General features: G+C 39.5%; 1 protein-coding gene across 1 annotated transcript in view; it reads right to left on the minus strand.

The window, feature by feature from the left end:
- Positions 1-14,704, minus strand: part of Qrfpr (pyroglutamylated RFamide peptide receptor) — a 37,592-nt gene extending 22,888 nt beyond the window's left edge. The window contains exon 1 of the mRNA XM_003477000.5: positions 13,904-14,704. Coding sequence (XP_003477048.2) covers positions 13,904-14,243 — 340 coding nt within the window. The 5' untranslated portion in view covers positions 14,244-14,704. The remainder of the gene's footprint in view (positions 1-13,903) is intronic.
- Between the last annotated feature and the right edge of the window lie 357 nt (positions 14,705-15,061).

Genomic DNA, 15,061 nt, shown 5'->3' on the forward strand with positions numbered 1-15,061 from the left:
TTGCTAGCCCGTAGGATGTCACCAGATGTAGATTCCCAAATCCCCAGAACAGTAAACTAAACAAACCACTTTTCATTATCACATTACCCCTCACTAGGTATTTCATTTCTGTAAGGAAAAGTGGACTAATGCACCAGGGTAATTCATTTCACAAAGACCATATTTAATCTGGGGAGACTGTCAACCACTTAATTTAAGCAACTGGATTTCAGTCACCAACTAATCAAGCATTAATAAAACTGCTATCTATTAAATCCTATTTCTTTCTTGGAGGAGAATGACAGTCGAGAAAAATACATTTTAATAGCAAAATGTCTTGATTATTGCAGTAACACCTCAATGGTGTAACAGGTACACAGGGAAAAATCGGTTAAAAAAAAAGAAAGATTTTCTAAAGAAAGCTGCTTGGTAATAACTAAATGTACCATGATCAAAATGCTCTATCTCACACTCTTCAGAAGCAAAGGTGAAACCCAGGAATGATACATTTTAGATCATCATGCATTGAACCACTTGAAGAATGCTGTGGAAATCTAGATTCTGATTCAGCAGGCTTACACCAAATTTCTAACAATTTCCTGGGTGAAGGGGTGCTGAAGTTCTGGGTTTAAGGGCCAAGATTTTAAGTACAGAGGTAAGAAAAAAAAACAATAAATGGGAGACTTTCTGCTTTGCTCCTTGGGAGCATGTTTCCTGAACTCAAATATTTTTGTCACCAAGCTAACCAGGACACACTTTATTCCCAAGAACACTGGAACCATTTACATGGAGTGCTACAGAGAGAAGTATCTTATTAAAGTGTAATAGGAGTATAAAGGAAAAGAACTGTTAGTTCTAAAACAAGTTATCTTCCAGATATCAGTAAAGCAACCACTTTATATTCACATCTTTATTAGAAACTTTTTATAAATAGTAATTACATTTGTCTGTAATACTCTAAATTGTAATTATCCAGTGATACGTGGGTAAAGGCCATGCAGAGCTACAGTTGTTCACTGTACAGTTTTCACTCATTTAATATTTTTCCTTTAGAGATTTCTTAAAGTTTGTTTTTTGTTTGTTTTGGTTTGGGTATTTAGTTTTTCAGAGTTGGGGATCAAATCCAGTGCTCCACACTGAGCTGTACCCCAAATCCTTCCTAACTCTTCTTTATAGAAACATAGCCACATCCCATTCTTATATAGTCTGCTTCCCAAGATTTGCTAATAATAATGTCAGAGGGTTTTTTTTTTTCGTTTTATCTTTTTTAAAAAGTATTTTTATAGTCCTCATTTGGAAGGAAAGCAAATAAAGGGAAAAAAAGACATATACAGAACTATTTCATGAAGAAAGTCTTTAACATTAAAAAGAAAAGCCATGGGTGTGAGTGACATCACAAGTATTATGAGCAATTAAAATACTAATAAATAAATATGACAGGATAAAAAGGTATCATTGCATGAACTTTCCTTTCTTTTTCCACCCTTTACTCCTTAACCATGAGGAAATATTTGATAGTTGCTTCCCTGTGCTGCAATTTTAAGTCATACAAATGGTGTGGAGTAAGAGCACGTGTGTGAGTGGAGGATGATATCAGAGATCAGGATAGAATCTGCTCTTTCTTTCCTTGTTTTTCAATACTGAGGATTGAGTCAGGGCCTTCCCACTGAGCTACACCTCTCAGCATACTGGGATTACTGAGGAGTATTTTCATAAATAAGAATGAAATCAATAAAGAGAATGGTGAAGAAGGATAGGAGGAAAAAATACCCGAACCAGAGGGAAGGAAGAAATCAGACAGCAGGAAAATGCAAAGGTATCTGGCTGAACTTGTTCACAGTTGAAGCAGGTTGGCAGCACAGCGGGGCCAAGGGGGATTTTGGGGTCCTCATCATGAGGCAGGCCTGTGAGTGGGTCAGCAGCACGACAGTCTGGGTGGCCTGGAGAGACTCCAGAGCCTCACAAAGTGAGAAAAAGCGACAGAGTATAAGGGGAAAGACAAGCTGGCAACAGTCTGAAGAGTTATTTCGGTGAGTAACTAATTGAAAATGTTTTAACAACTTAAAATCTGTGGTTATATACTGAAGTTAGCTTGCTTGCATCAGTGATGGTCACTAAACTACAGTTCTTTGATTTCCCCCTTGGACCCTGCCTGGGCCTCCTGGCACATGAGAATTATTCAGCCTTAAGATCAGAAGGGAAGACAGCAACTGTGAGAGTGAAAAGAATAAACTAGAAGATTAAATAAAACTCTGTTGTGGTATAAATCAATCAGGTTTAATAAGCAAGGCTTTGTTCACTGGAAAAAGAAACAACATCACATTCATGGCCATGCAGAGCCCACAGCAGTAAGGCACGTTACTTTCTATGAGACCCACCTGTACTTTCCTGATATTCAAAAAGCTCTCTCTCCCCACCTCCCATTATTGCTACAAAATAGCCTTGCCAGAGCTCCAGTTATTTGAGGTAAATCTGAATCTTTGCTCTTTACAACCAAGAATGTAGAAATATTATGAACACAAAAGAGAGACACAATCTTATTAATTTTTTTGTACCAGAACTCAACACCTCCCATTTGCCAGGCACGTTCTATACCACTGAGATATGTCTCCAGCCACAATCTTATACACACTACAAAACAGTATCTGATTCCTAAAAAGTCTCAGACATTATCATGATGACAAGATGATACCAATTAATTCATCCATAAAATTTTTGAGAATTTTCTGATTCTTAAGAACTTTTTTGCACTGAGCAACAAACTAAGACTTGGACAAACAAAACAGACAAGTCTCGGACTTCAGGGAGCTTAATTTTAGGGAGGAAACCAGAAATGGACAAACAGATGAGTCATGTCTTCACTCATAAAATTCACACGTGCCACTTCCTCAATACTAAAAATACAATTTAAATCTAATTTGAATTTCGAATTATGTGTTCACGGAACTAACCAGATGTTTTAATATCTTGCAAACACATTACACCTGATGTTTATATTTACTGGTAATATAAACTTTTAACAGAATCTCCATCTTGCTCTGAGTTTTGCTTTATCTCATTAAGTCCTGACAATTTGTTTTAAGCAGTAGGCAGGGCTAATTTCCAACACTTTGTTACTCTATTAAAGAAACTCAAACTGTTCTTCTAAAATGAGTTACCAATGTTTCTTTCTCAACCTGCTGAGAAAAATTACTGCTGAATTAGATTTGCATCGACTTAGATTAAATTTTGATTCAGTCTGATTTCTTCTCATAAAAATAAATATTTAACATTTCTAGATATTGCACTGAAGACAAAAAATAAAAATCAAACTGTTAAACAGCTTGATAGTTACTCCCATACTTCAATCAAGTTAGACTTCTATGACTTTGTGTGTGTGTGTGTGTGTGTGTGTGTGTGTGTGTGTGTGCGTGCATATTGAAGAGTCCAAGATAGACTTGTGGGAAAAGCCAAGGACAGTCAATTAGCAAAAGTTTGTTTTCAGGAAGGTTTCTGAGGGAAGGATCATACTAAATTTTCTTTGTAGAGATTTGTCCTCCAGCCCCCAAACTGTATTCTTGAGTCAGGGATAGACCTGCTATAGAGAAAACTATACAAAAAGAGCTGGAGCAGGTGAGAAAGCATAAATAAATAATTGCAGAACAGAGATTTTCCCCTTTCCAGTATACCCACTGTGGCGGAAAACTCCAACACTGAAGCAAATCATTCATGCTCCTCTCTGAATTAGTTTAAGCAATTTATTTTATGTGATGGCAAAGGGGAAACGCAATCGCAACTTCTCACTCCCGTTGACAAGCCTTTTGTCATGTGGCTTTGGCACTTGTCAGAATGGAGGACTGTTTCTCTGTTCTTTGAATCTGGGTCAGTGATGGGGCTTGCTTTATCCAAGAAGTGACATTTGTGCAACAGTCAGTCCTAAGTCTGGAGATGCTTTGAAGTTAGAAGATGCTTCCCTGCAGAGAATTCTGAACTATCTTACTGAAAAAAGAAATCACCAGGGGCATAAGTGGCACATTCCTTGAAGAGGTCACCTGACACAATGAGCACCTGTCAGCTCGCCAGATGAACCCAGTCTCAAGAGTGACCCAGTGGGACTAGCATAAGAACCACCCAATTGAGTTAAACTGAAATTGTTGCCCACAGAATCGTGGACACTAATTAATTGCCAAAATGTTGAGAGATTTGTTATGCAAAATTGATAATGAATGCACTCACACAGTTTAGCCTCCATGTTCTCCTCTGTAAATAAAGATGATGATATACCTGGTACATGGTAAGCTCTGTGCTGAGTGTGGTATTCATTTCAGTACTCACTTCTCTGTGGTAGAAAGAAAGGCTCTCATTCCCCTAACTATCTACACTGAGAAAATCTGTGCCTGCATTGTGTGAAACAATATTGGAACTCATCCTGTTGTTTTTTTAGCATCCTTGACTGTGGTAGTCAAAGAGATTCCCTGATGTTCCTTGTGGGCATGAATTAGGCAGCATCGGTGTCCACTTGATAGATAACTAGCTGCGTGAGCTCAGAATCAAGGGCCATTCACTTGATGTGGGTCAGTGAGTTTTGCACAAAGGGCTTGAAGGGGTTGTCCTATATTCTAATGCAGGGGCAAGTCAAGTGAAAAGTCTTTGTACTGGTTTTGATGCAGCAATTTTGTGCCTACAACCTGGGGTGGCCTGGAAAGAACCTTGCCAAGAATGAGTAAAGAAGCATCAGATGTTTCTACCCCAAATGTTTCTAGCACTCCTAGATCCTCCTCCAGGGATGTGACTTTGACAATAAATGAAAAAAGCATTGTTGGTTGATAAATATAAATGCCTAGTTTAAATTCTCATACTTAGAATATAGGAGAAATTAACATAACTATTTTAAAATTTTACTCTAAAGAAGCTATAAATTTATGTAATTACTATAATTGTTTCATATACATTGGAATTATTACAAATAATGCAGTGACAATTTTTTAATGTTGTATCAGGTTTATCAGCTACAACTCTATTCTACACACAAATGTATGTAAAATTTTAAATAGCAACTTAAATATTATATTAAAATAGTGATTTTAAATAGTAGTGCAATAATTATAGCTTTCTTTTACTGACACCTGCTAAGAGGCCAGATCCTATTTTTCCATGAGGTCATCGACTTTTACTGGGAGGCAGGTACTGCACAAGCTTTCTCAAGTTTTTGGATGAAGAAATTATACTGAAGAAAAACTATCTCACTGTCAAGCTTTGCTTTACTACCTTATACCATTGTCAGTTACTAGTTGCATCTCAATTTCACAGGGAAAAAATTCAAACAATGTTAATGCCTTTTTACTCATACATTGAAAAAGGGATTTCAAGTGAGATTTTTTTGTGTGTGTGAAAACAGGTAAGTACTCATACTGAAATCTGATTTGAAATCATAAGAATGAGATCGATTAATATTTGTGTTAAAATGCATCACTAGGTAAAAGCTGGATGTTTGCCATGGTTTCCAGTGCTACATCAACCACTAAGGGCAATATCAAAACATTTTATAACTGCCCAGTCTCTAAGAAGGCCCAACTTGATGCAAGGCAATGCTAATAGAGTAACTAATAAGTGAACAGAACCACAGAATGTTTAATTCCACAGGACATGGCCCTTTAGAGCACTACCCTGTTTCATTCTTTTTTAATTTTCTCTCAAGATGTGAGAACACACTGTCTTTCAAGGTTTCTGTTAATAGTCTACGGTCTTTCTAGTGTGACAGGAAATTTCGCAGAAACACAGCTACAGAGAAAGGTTGAATTTAGTTTTTTTTCTAATTTTGCAAAGAAAGAGAAAAATTGTAAACACTTACCTGGACTACTTCAGAGTTCAATCATTTGGAAATCTTGCTTTTAAAACAGGGAAGGAAATTAGTGCAGCTTCTGCTGAATCTTAGAGATACAGACAGGAATGAGGCAGGATGATATGCCTAATCCCATCTGCCTGCCTTCCCCAGCTTCCTCAGCAGAGGGGAGAGCCAGCATGAAAGTCTGTCTGGCACATGAACATGCGGGGAACAGTTGAGGGAGATGCCAACAGCCCTCTAAGAGCAGGAGGGGAAGACTAAGGGCAGCTGTCCAGAATCCCTGGGTCAGCTTGATCTCTGCATACCAAGTTCAAGGCTTTGGACAAGGTCCCTGCGGAGGACATTAAAAAAAAAATTTGAAGACACAGAACATATGTTCTGGGAACCTGTGACCAACTCTATGAAACATGCTGACCCACACTTTCTGCTCTTCAGAATACTTTCTGGTCCAGGATGATTTCAATCTTCAGCCATGTTGTGGATTTCATTCCTTTTTATACTGAATAATATGTCATTATGTTAGAAAACATAAAAACATTAAAGGACCTGGAGCCATTTTTTACGTTACCTGACAAAGGACAGTCCAGGTTTTACTTGTTTGTTTGTTTGTTTGTTTGCTTTTTAATCGGTACCAGGGATCGAACTCACGACCGCGTGCTTGCAAGGTAGGCGCTTATGCCACTAAGCTAAATCCCCCCCCCCCCCAGGTTTTACTTCTTTATAGAGAAGTAAAATGAGCACAGAGAGATTGAGTCTCTGCTGTAGATGAAATGAGTTGTGCCTGAACCCAGCCTTAACTCTGAGCCTGTTTATTCTATGATGCAAAACACTACACTAAAGGTAGTTAACATTAGGTTTCTCTTCTTGCAAACAGGAATCATAAAAAACTAATCAGTGGATAAAGACGATGTTGAGTGATGTTACAGAAAAGCAAACTTTAAAAATGATTCCTTGTATTCCTCATAATCTGCAATGAAAATTTTCTGATGTTCCAGTTGGTATTGCAATTGTAAAGTGCCTGTGTTTGAAGTAGGGCATTTCATGTATGTCTTGTTGCTCAAACTCCTCATCCCACTTGCCAAGAAATCGTGTAATTCTCTTTAAGGATACTGCCTTTTCTTCCTAAAGTGTGCATAAGATTAATTCTAGGGAAGAGCACTCAGAGGCATCCTCGTGGCACAACTTTTTCTTTCCTTTCTCTCTTCTATCTTTTTCTTTCTTTCTGTTTTTTCATTAATTGATTTCTGCTCCCCCTTCATCTCCTCCTCCTTCTTTTCCTTTCTCTTTCCCTTTTTCTTCTTGCTCTCCTCTTCTTTTACCTTCTTCTCTCCTCCTCCTCCATCTTAATACTTCTTATTTTTTTCTTTGAAGAGACTGCTTCATCAATAATTGTTATAATTTCTGTTAAAAGACTTTATTGGATTCAACTACAGACCATACTCATGAGTGAAACAAATCAGACTCGCATGTGTTAACACTGTATTATCTCCCTAGTGTGAGAAGTAATAATATGTGTATGCATACATATAGTTAAGACACTTATATTACTAATTTCTCTTAGTTCGTTGCAAAGAATGATTTGTGCTAATATTGTTTGGACAAATAAATGCAAGAATAATCTTCTCTAAGTAACTAATTTAGTGATAATATGCAATGTATTAAGCACTGTTACCCTCTGACTGTTGTGTTTTGAAATTTTGTTATGTTTTATCTTTAAAATGAAAGAAAAAAGATTTTATTGGTGTTTTCTTGGGTTTTTGTTTTGCTTTTCATTAAAATTTTATTTTTATTAGTATGTGTTTTCAGTAAAGAATGATTACGTTCATTGTGGGGATTGGTACAAGTGTATAACACATCTTAATTCTTTTTAAAATCCACTTCTTTTCCTCCCTCCTCCACCCATCTCTTGCCCTCTTGTTTGTTTGTTTATTTGAGAGAAAGACTATATTGTGTAGAATGTTCTTAAGCTCATGATCTTTCTACCTCACCCTCTAAAGTAGTTGGGATTATAGGCATCTGCCACTATACCAGATGTTGAAAGATATTTTCAAACCCCAGAGTACTCCTGAGTTTACATCAATTTCACCATATATAAGTTTCTGAAATGTCATAGAAAAGGGGAAATTATTATAAAAATGTAGCTGATATTTAAGAACCAAATAATAAAACTGAAGAAATTGCAATTATGTCCTCTGCTCTAAACTAGTTGCCAAAATTACTATCTTTTCACCAAATAGAATTTCTGCAACTCCCTTTAACTCATTTCACACAATCTATAACACTCATCAAATAGCTCAGGCATGTAAGATGCCTTTTTTTCCCTTCCCTCCATTCCTGCCTCCCCCTCTCCCTCCCTCTTCATATCAAGTTATATTCAAAGCTCTGTTTATTTAAAAATGAAGACATAGGTGATGCCCTGATGAAGATGAGTGTCTCGTCTATTCCACATTCACCCACAACTGTCCTTGTGGCTTTGAGTAAAATCAACTGAAAACTTTTGCTGTTGAGTGTGTTCATTTATAACTAGAGTGGGATTCCTTAGGAAAGAGAGTAATTCTGCTAGTCCTTCATGGTATGTGCTGTATTCCAATCCTTTCATTATGTTTGACTCATTCTCAAATGTGTCTCAAAAGACTCCAAAAAAGATTAAGGGCTTTGGTGAAGATGTAACAGGATTCCTATAAGTGAATGCTTGTGCCAGAGATCCTTGTTGGTCTCCATATACCCATTTCTGCATTTTCCAAACATTTTTTTACTCCACTTCTTATATTTAAATATATAATGGTTGTACTGAGTAGGTACATGTAGAAGGCACTGTGCTATTTTTAAAAGTTTATAACCATTATCTCTTCACTTGAGTCCTCCTAACAGCTCAAGTCCTTGAGCTGTTGGCTTTTATGCTACATCATTGTTCTCAACTTTGGCTGCAAATTATAATTCTTTCTAGTTTGAGGAGCTTTTTCAAAACAATACTGATCATACGCAGACTAACTAAATTAGAATCTCTGGGGTTGCAAACCAGGCATATACATCTTTAAAATCTCCTCAAGTAAGTCTTGTATGTTGCCAAGATTTAGAGGAATTCTTATTTCAGCTGAAAAGAATGTTAATTTTCTACATTCTCCTAAGTGAGAATGCTTCAAATGTAGTGAATATGCGCTACATTCTCTTTCTGATGTTTTTGAAATTCTTTTTATGGAATTGCTTTTGGCCACCACTAGAAAAATTCTTTTTCACTGCCTTCAGCAGAATTGCAAGGAGACCCACAGAGGTCTGTGTTCATCTGGCGAAAGCATCCCTCCCCAGGGTTCTAGCTGTACCCATGCAGCAGGATGGAAGTGGATGCAGAGCTCTTCTGGCTCTCAGCAGATCATACTCTACCGACCCTCTCACCTTTTTAATGCTAGGATCAAGGAGACTTGAATTAGAACTGAGTTTTCAACCTCCTTTTGGGAGATACTCAGAGTCAATCATCCCATGCCTTAAGTTTTCATTTAACTCAGGCACCACCAACCCCATTCCACCTCAGACCATGCTTTTCCCCTGAACTCAAACCCATCTGGTTCTGAATATCCCCCAATGCAATTCCATCTGCTCCCTTTCCAACACTTGCGCTGTGCAGTCTGACAACCTCTGACACTTCACCCCACTTCTCCACATTCTCCCTCTCTTTGTTGAACACTTCTTTCCCCTTTTTGATCTAATTGAAACCTAGAAATACCACAAGGACTCAGCTTTCTCAACACCTACAATATCCCGACACACAAAGTAGATGCCCAGAAAATGTACAAGAATGATGCATAGTATCATTAATTTTAATTTAGACCCTGGGCAGACAGACTAAATAAGATGAGAGCATAATTAGATACTAACAGGATTTTTACGTGTTAATGCCCAGTCTTCAAATCAGGTAAAAGACCATAGCTGAAGGAAGTGATCAGTTACCAGTTTCAGCATCACTGCCAAAGAATTAGAGCCGACACCAGCTTCTATGCAGAAATGAATATTGAAAGAAAAGAGATTTCACACCAAGTTTCAGCAAACACTAACACATAACGAAGTGTGAAAACCACAAAAAGGCAGAACATACATGAAGACATACCCCCAAAAAGCCCAAAGATAGAAAGAAGAAAAAATAGGAGTTTACACAACCCTAGAGTACAGAGCTGTACTCTGGAGCACTGGTGAATGTGAAGTTCACTGTTTGGAATTTACTTAAATGCAAAAAAATGTTTTGTCCATGAAGTTAGATGGACATTTACACATCGTGAAGAAAGGCATACAAAAAGGAGCAAGAAAGGTAAAAAGATAAACAAGAGGTGGTTATAGATAAAGGCAGGTAAATGAAATGGTCATAGGAGGACAGTGAACAAATGCATTACTGACATCTGTCCAAATGATCAGAGGGGAGAACAGATGTATAGATAATTCCCAGACCCTGCTTCTAAATGCCATGACAATACAGCCCATCCTCATATACTAGTGATAAAGGAAAAGTCACAACATGTATTATTGATGGTTCTTAGGCACAGAGAATCGTGATCTTTTAGCTCCATGTTGAAAGAATTCCTGCAAAGTGGTGTGAAAGTGAATCAGATAGTGGGTCACGGAACTGATAAGCAGCTGGTCCCTAAGGGAATGAAAGAAACACTACATCATTTTTCTTTCTACTGGGCAGCACTTACATGCTGACAGGTGTTTCTCTTTCAGACTTGAATTATATTCCTACAAGTAAGCTAAATGTTTATGGCTAACCTTTTTTTTCTGTCTTGGCACTGAAAGTACAAATGAACATTTAATGTCTTCACTCGGTGTGCTGAAAAATATTTGAATTTCATGTGTTTGTTTTGCAGGTCTAATTGGTAACCACAGGTTTCTGTTGTGTAAATCTCCCACTAGGGTCCATTTCAAGGTGACAACATGTTTCCCTGAGAGAATCTGGGTAGCATTCTGCATGAAAAGCTCTGTGAGCCAGTGCAAGCTGGCTCAAATGGTCAAGTGTAACTTACCCCCTCAGGAGGTTCTCTGCACAGGTAGCTCTGAGAATCATTACTGTGACCAGTGCTTAGACAAATTTAATGTGCATAGGAGTCACCAGGGGACCTTGTTAAAGCTCAGGTTCTGATTGGTCAGTGTTGCTGATCCTTAGCAAGAGACACGAATAGATTAAGAAAAACGGTCCTTCTCACTCAGCTTTACCACTTCCTGTGATGTTTCAGAGGGAGATTTCCTAGAGAAGTCGTAAACTATATGTCCACAAGATAGATGTTTTCCCTTTTAATAAGTTATATTCTACTTTTAAATTTGAATCAGGAGTCAACATCATAAAAATGTATATTCCCAGCTTCTGGGGGATGGCGCATGTACAGCGATAGCGACTGTAAGAAAAAGAGATGTGACGGTACTCTGCCCCTGCCCAGGACACTGTCTTTCTTTTAACAACTGTTGCCTCTTGGCCATCGTCATAGTTTTGTTTTTCATACCTCAGCTCTGCAGAAATGTGAAAGGTATTCATTCTTAGGTTTTTACATGGTACATATACTTTCCTCCCCAGCTGCAGTGACCCATGTTCATCTTTTTTCCTGCCATTCCTCACAAGGCAACTATATATTCTTAAAATGCTTTACCCAGTTTTCTTAAAAATTCACCATCTTTCTCACTTTCAAGCTTTGCAGTGACCCCTTGCTCCTAGAACATACTCCATTCTGTGCTGGAAGCAGTCTACATTATTTTTCAAAGCTGAGCTGGACTGTCACCACCTCAAGGAGGCCTTCCGGACTCTCCTCTGCTCTTCTCACATCATGCTAGATCCCCTTCCATCCCAGTCCACTTGCCTTCCTTGGGGAATCTCCTCTTCTCTGAGACCCATAAAACCCTAGTCAAGCTGTCATCTTTGTGTTCCCATGGTAGAAGGTTTTGCCATATAGGAAACGCATTAGCTTTATCAAATAAAAAACCATGAATTAATTTTCACTCCAAGATTGTAATCTCTTGAAAACTTTTTTTTAATCAAGAGAGTTTTACAATTATTATCCTGTAATATACAAGCTAATTATCTTTCCATAGCTATCTTTAGCTCTTTTGCAGGTTCTGTCTTCCCCTGAACTTCAATATTGTTATTTCTCAGTAACAGAATATAATTTGTTGTATAAATCTGATCCGGGACAAACACAGTCCACTTCAAATTGATTATCTTTATGCTTTGCTTCATATCCTCACTGTGTAATCATTTTTTCCCAATGCATTTGACTAACACATTTTACTTTCACATTAACCCTATAAAATACGCAAGCAAAATATTCTTTTTCTTTCTGGTATTTGGAGTCTAAAGTGAAATGTCCCCCATGAAGTGGAAAGCAAAGAAAACAGAATGCTTGAGAAAATCCTTGGCAGTGCCCACCTTGCTCAGTAGGGAAAACAGCTGCATGATGCTCCCTGAGCATCATTCCTCAACATGGCTCAGGTTCGTTCTTCTTGCACACTTCTCTAATTCTCTAGTGTTTTATTGGAAAAACTGTGGGCCAGGCTTGTTGAGTTTACATGTATTAGAACCAAAGTAGTTATCCATGCCTTTTGATTTCCATTGAAAGATTCCATAGTGCCTAATTATGTTCACATTTACAAACAGAACTATAACCATCTAGCAGTACTAATATGCTTTGTAAATTAAACTTTTAGAAACACTTATAAATGACCAAATGTGTGTGTGTGTATTGTACTGGGGGTTGAGCAAAGACCTCACTTATGCTAAGCAAGCCTTTTTACCATGCTATACTGCTATATACTATATACTGCTATACCTACAGCAGTCTTGTGTCCTTTTATCAAAAATCAACTTCTGTATAAGGATCCAAGTCTCCCCTCAACTTGATGGAGTTAGTTGCACTGGACAACTTTAAAATGCCCAAGTGCAGTTATTCCTAAGTGCAAGAAAGTTTCTAATCTATAAATCAATTTATGACTTTCCACTTTAAGTGTCACTTTCAAATCAATACTAGATAATCAATTTGTTTTTCTTTCGTAGAAATACATTTCTCGAAACACACAGATAAGATGCATGTTCAACACGGACCCATTAACAGTGTATTCAGTGTAAATTAATAGAAAAAGCAATACCAGAAAAACGAACGCAAGATTTCTACTTGGTAATAGTGGAATGAAAGAAATACCCTCTGTGCTTCTGCAAGGAACAGCAAAGAGGTGGAAATGGCACAGCTTGAAGGCATAATGGCCCATTTCTCTTACATTTTCAAATCATTTTCTCAGAATTTTGATGTGGTCTCAAGAGTACACTCATTCATAACAATGGGGTACCACCTCTACTTTCTCCCCAGGTATACCGTGAACAATGACCATGGAATTGCAAAGGGTCCCTGCCTCTCTGTGAAGGCTGGAAGGGAGGATAGCCTCCTCTCTATCCCTACATCCCTGACTCCAAAGGTTTCTTCGCCACTCTGCTCCACTGTCAGAAAGAGAATTTCATTTTCCCTTGCTAATCAGGAAGGAGTCTGTTTCCCGTGTCCCTTCTCCCTGCATGTATCCATTTTTAAAAAGAATGACTAGTCCAAGATATTTTTCCTACAAACATATATTTGTATTTTCAACATATGATTACTCACTAACACATAAAAGAAACTGTGTGGAAGTCACACAAATAACGGAAAAGACAGCTTGGTTGTTAGAGGAAAATGAGAGGATATGATTTTTAACTTTGTACAATCATTTGAACTGTTTTCTTCCCTGGTTCTTAAATTTGTAAGTTTTTTAAATTTAAAAATAGAATAAAACTGGCAATTACGAAAAGGGTCCTGAAACAAACAGAAGCAGTGTGACTGCTCTGGACCTTTCTGAAACTTTACCCCAACCTGCATTTCTTAACCACAAGGAGCTAACGCTGTGTAACAAATGTGAAACCCAGAAGCAGCCAAAAAGAAAACATTTATTTCCAAGTGAGCTCAAGTGGGGAAGTTTCCAGAAAGGAGATGAGATTCATCTGACAGCCACAGCAGTGTGCAGAGGTCAGAAGAATGTGGAGTGTGCGCGTGGGGGACCCCTGGAAGGCTGGAGGCGACTGGAGAGGCGTGGGGCGCGAACTCTTACCCCCCAGCCAGTTGTCCGAGACGTACTGCAGCATGGTGACCGGGATGCAGAAGAAGGTGATCAGCAGGTCACTGAGCGCCAAAGAGCAGATGAAGATGTTGGTGACGGTGCGCATGGCCTTGCTGCGGGTCACCACGTAGACCACCAGCGCGTTGCCAAACAGCGCCAGGGCGAAAATGAGCGCGCCAGTGAGCACGAAGGCCAGCTTGGCGCGCGCGGGCAGCTCCGGGGTGTAGACTAGCGGCCGCAGCCCGTACAGCGCGATGAACTGCTCCCGCGTCAGGTTGTGGTCCCGCAGCAGCCTGGAGAACTGCTCCGGGGTGATGTTGAGCGCCCGCATGTCGCGCGCTCCCGGGGCTCGGGGCGCAGCCCGCTACCGCCCGGCCATCGCGCGCAGGGCATCGGGGCTCTGGCTGCACCCCGCGAGGAAGGCAGCGCACAGATCAAAACCACAATACAGAGGTGGGGACCAGCGCGTGAGAAACTCGATCCTCCGTCCAAAAATATTCTCAGCTCAAGAAAAACAAAAGTTCTTCCCGGGTTCTGGGTTAACGCAGGCGCTGCGATCCGGAGAGCCGAGCGCCACGAGAGGATCCGCGGTGCACCCCGCTGGCTCCGGATTTCTAGACTCGCGATGCGCAAGGCGCCGGCTGCTTTTGGGGAGCGGCAGAGGGTGGGGCCGAGCCCATCACACGCCACCCTCTCCTCCGCCTCAGCAGCCCGGGCGCCGCCTCCCACTTGCTCCCACAGGCCAGGAAACACGCCCCGAGTTCTCCAACCTCCCCGCCCAGCGAACTCCTCCAGACCCAGGTCATGCTTAGACGCAGAATTTTCTGTAGGCTTAAGGTTTCCCCTCTTGCAACAGTCAGCCACTGCTGGATCGATTTGAAGTTATTTTGTGTATTAAAAAGAATGGCAGAAGCCAGGGAGATGCAGTGATGGTTCAGAGAATCCCACGTATCTGAATTTACCCACCAATTACATCTTAATTATGATACAACACGAAAGCAGTGATTTGACACAAATACAACACTTGTGCACAGTTCTGAGTCTGTTTAACCCAAGAACTGATTCATGCGACCACCACCAAAAGCAACATATAGAATTCTCATCACCTTAACCATTTCTACCATGGAGGCTCCTTTTCACCTGGCTCCT

The sequence above is a fragment of the Cavia porcellus genome, unplaced genomic scaffold (genome assembly GCF_034190915.1).
Source record: "Cavia porcellus strain 051 isolate PalLab524CR breed Dunkin Hartley unplaced genomic scaffold, mCavPor4.1 scaffold_14, whole genome shotgun sequence".
Taxonomy (NCBI): Eukaryota; Metazoa; Chordata; class Mammalia; order Rodentia; family Caviidae; genus Cavia; species Cavia porcellus.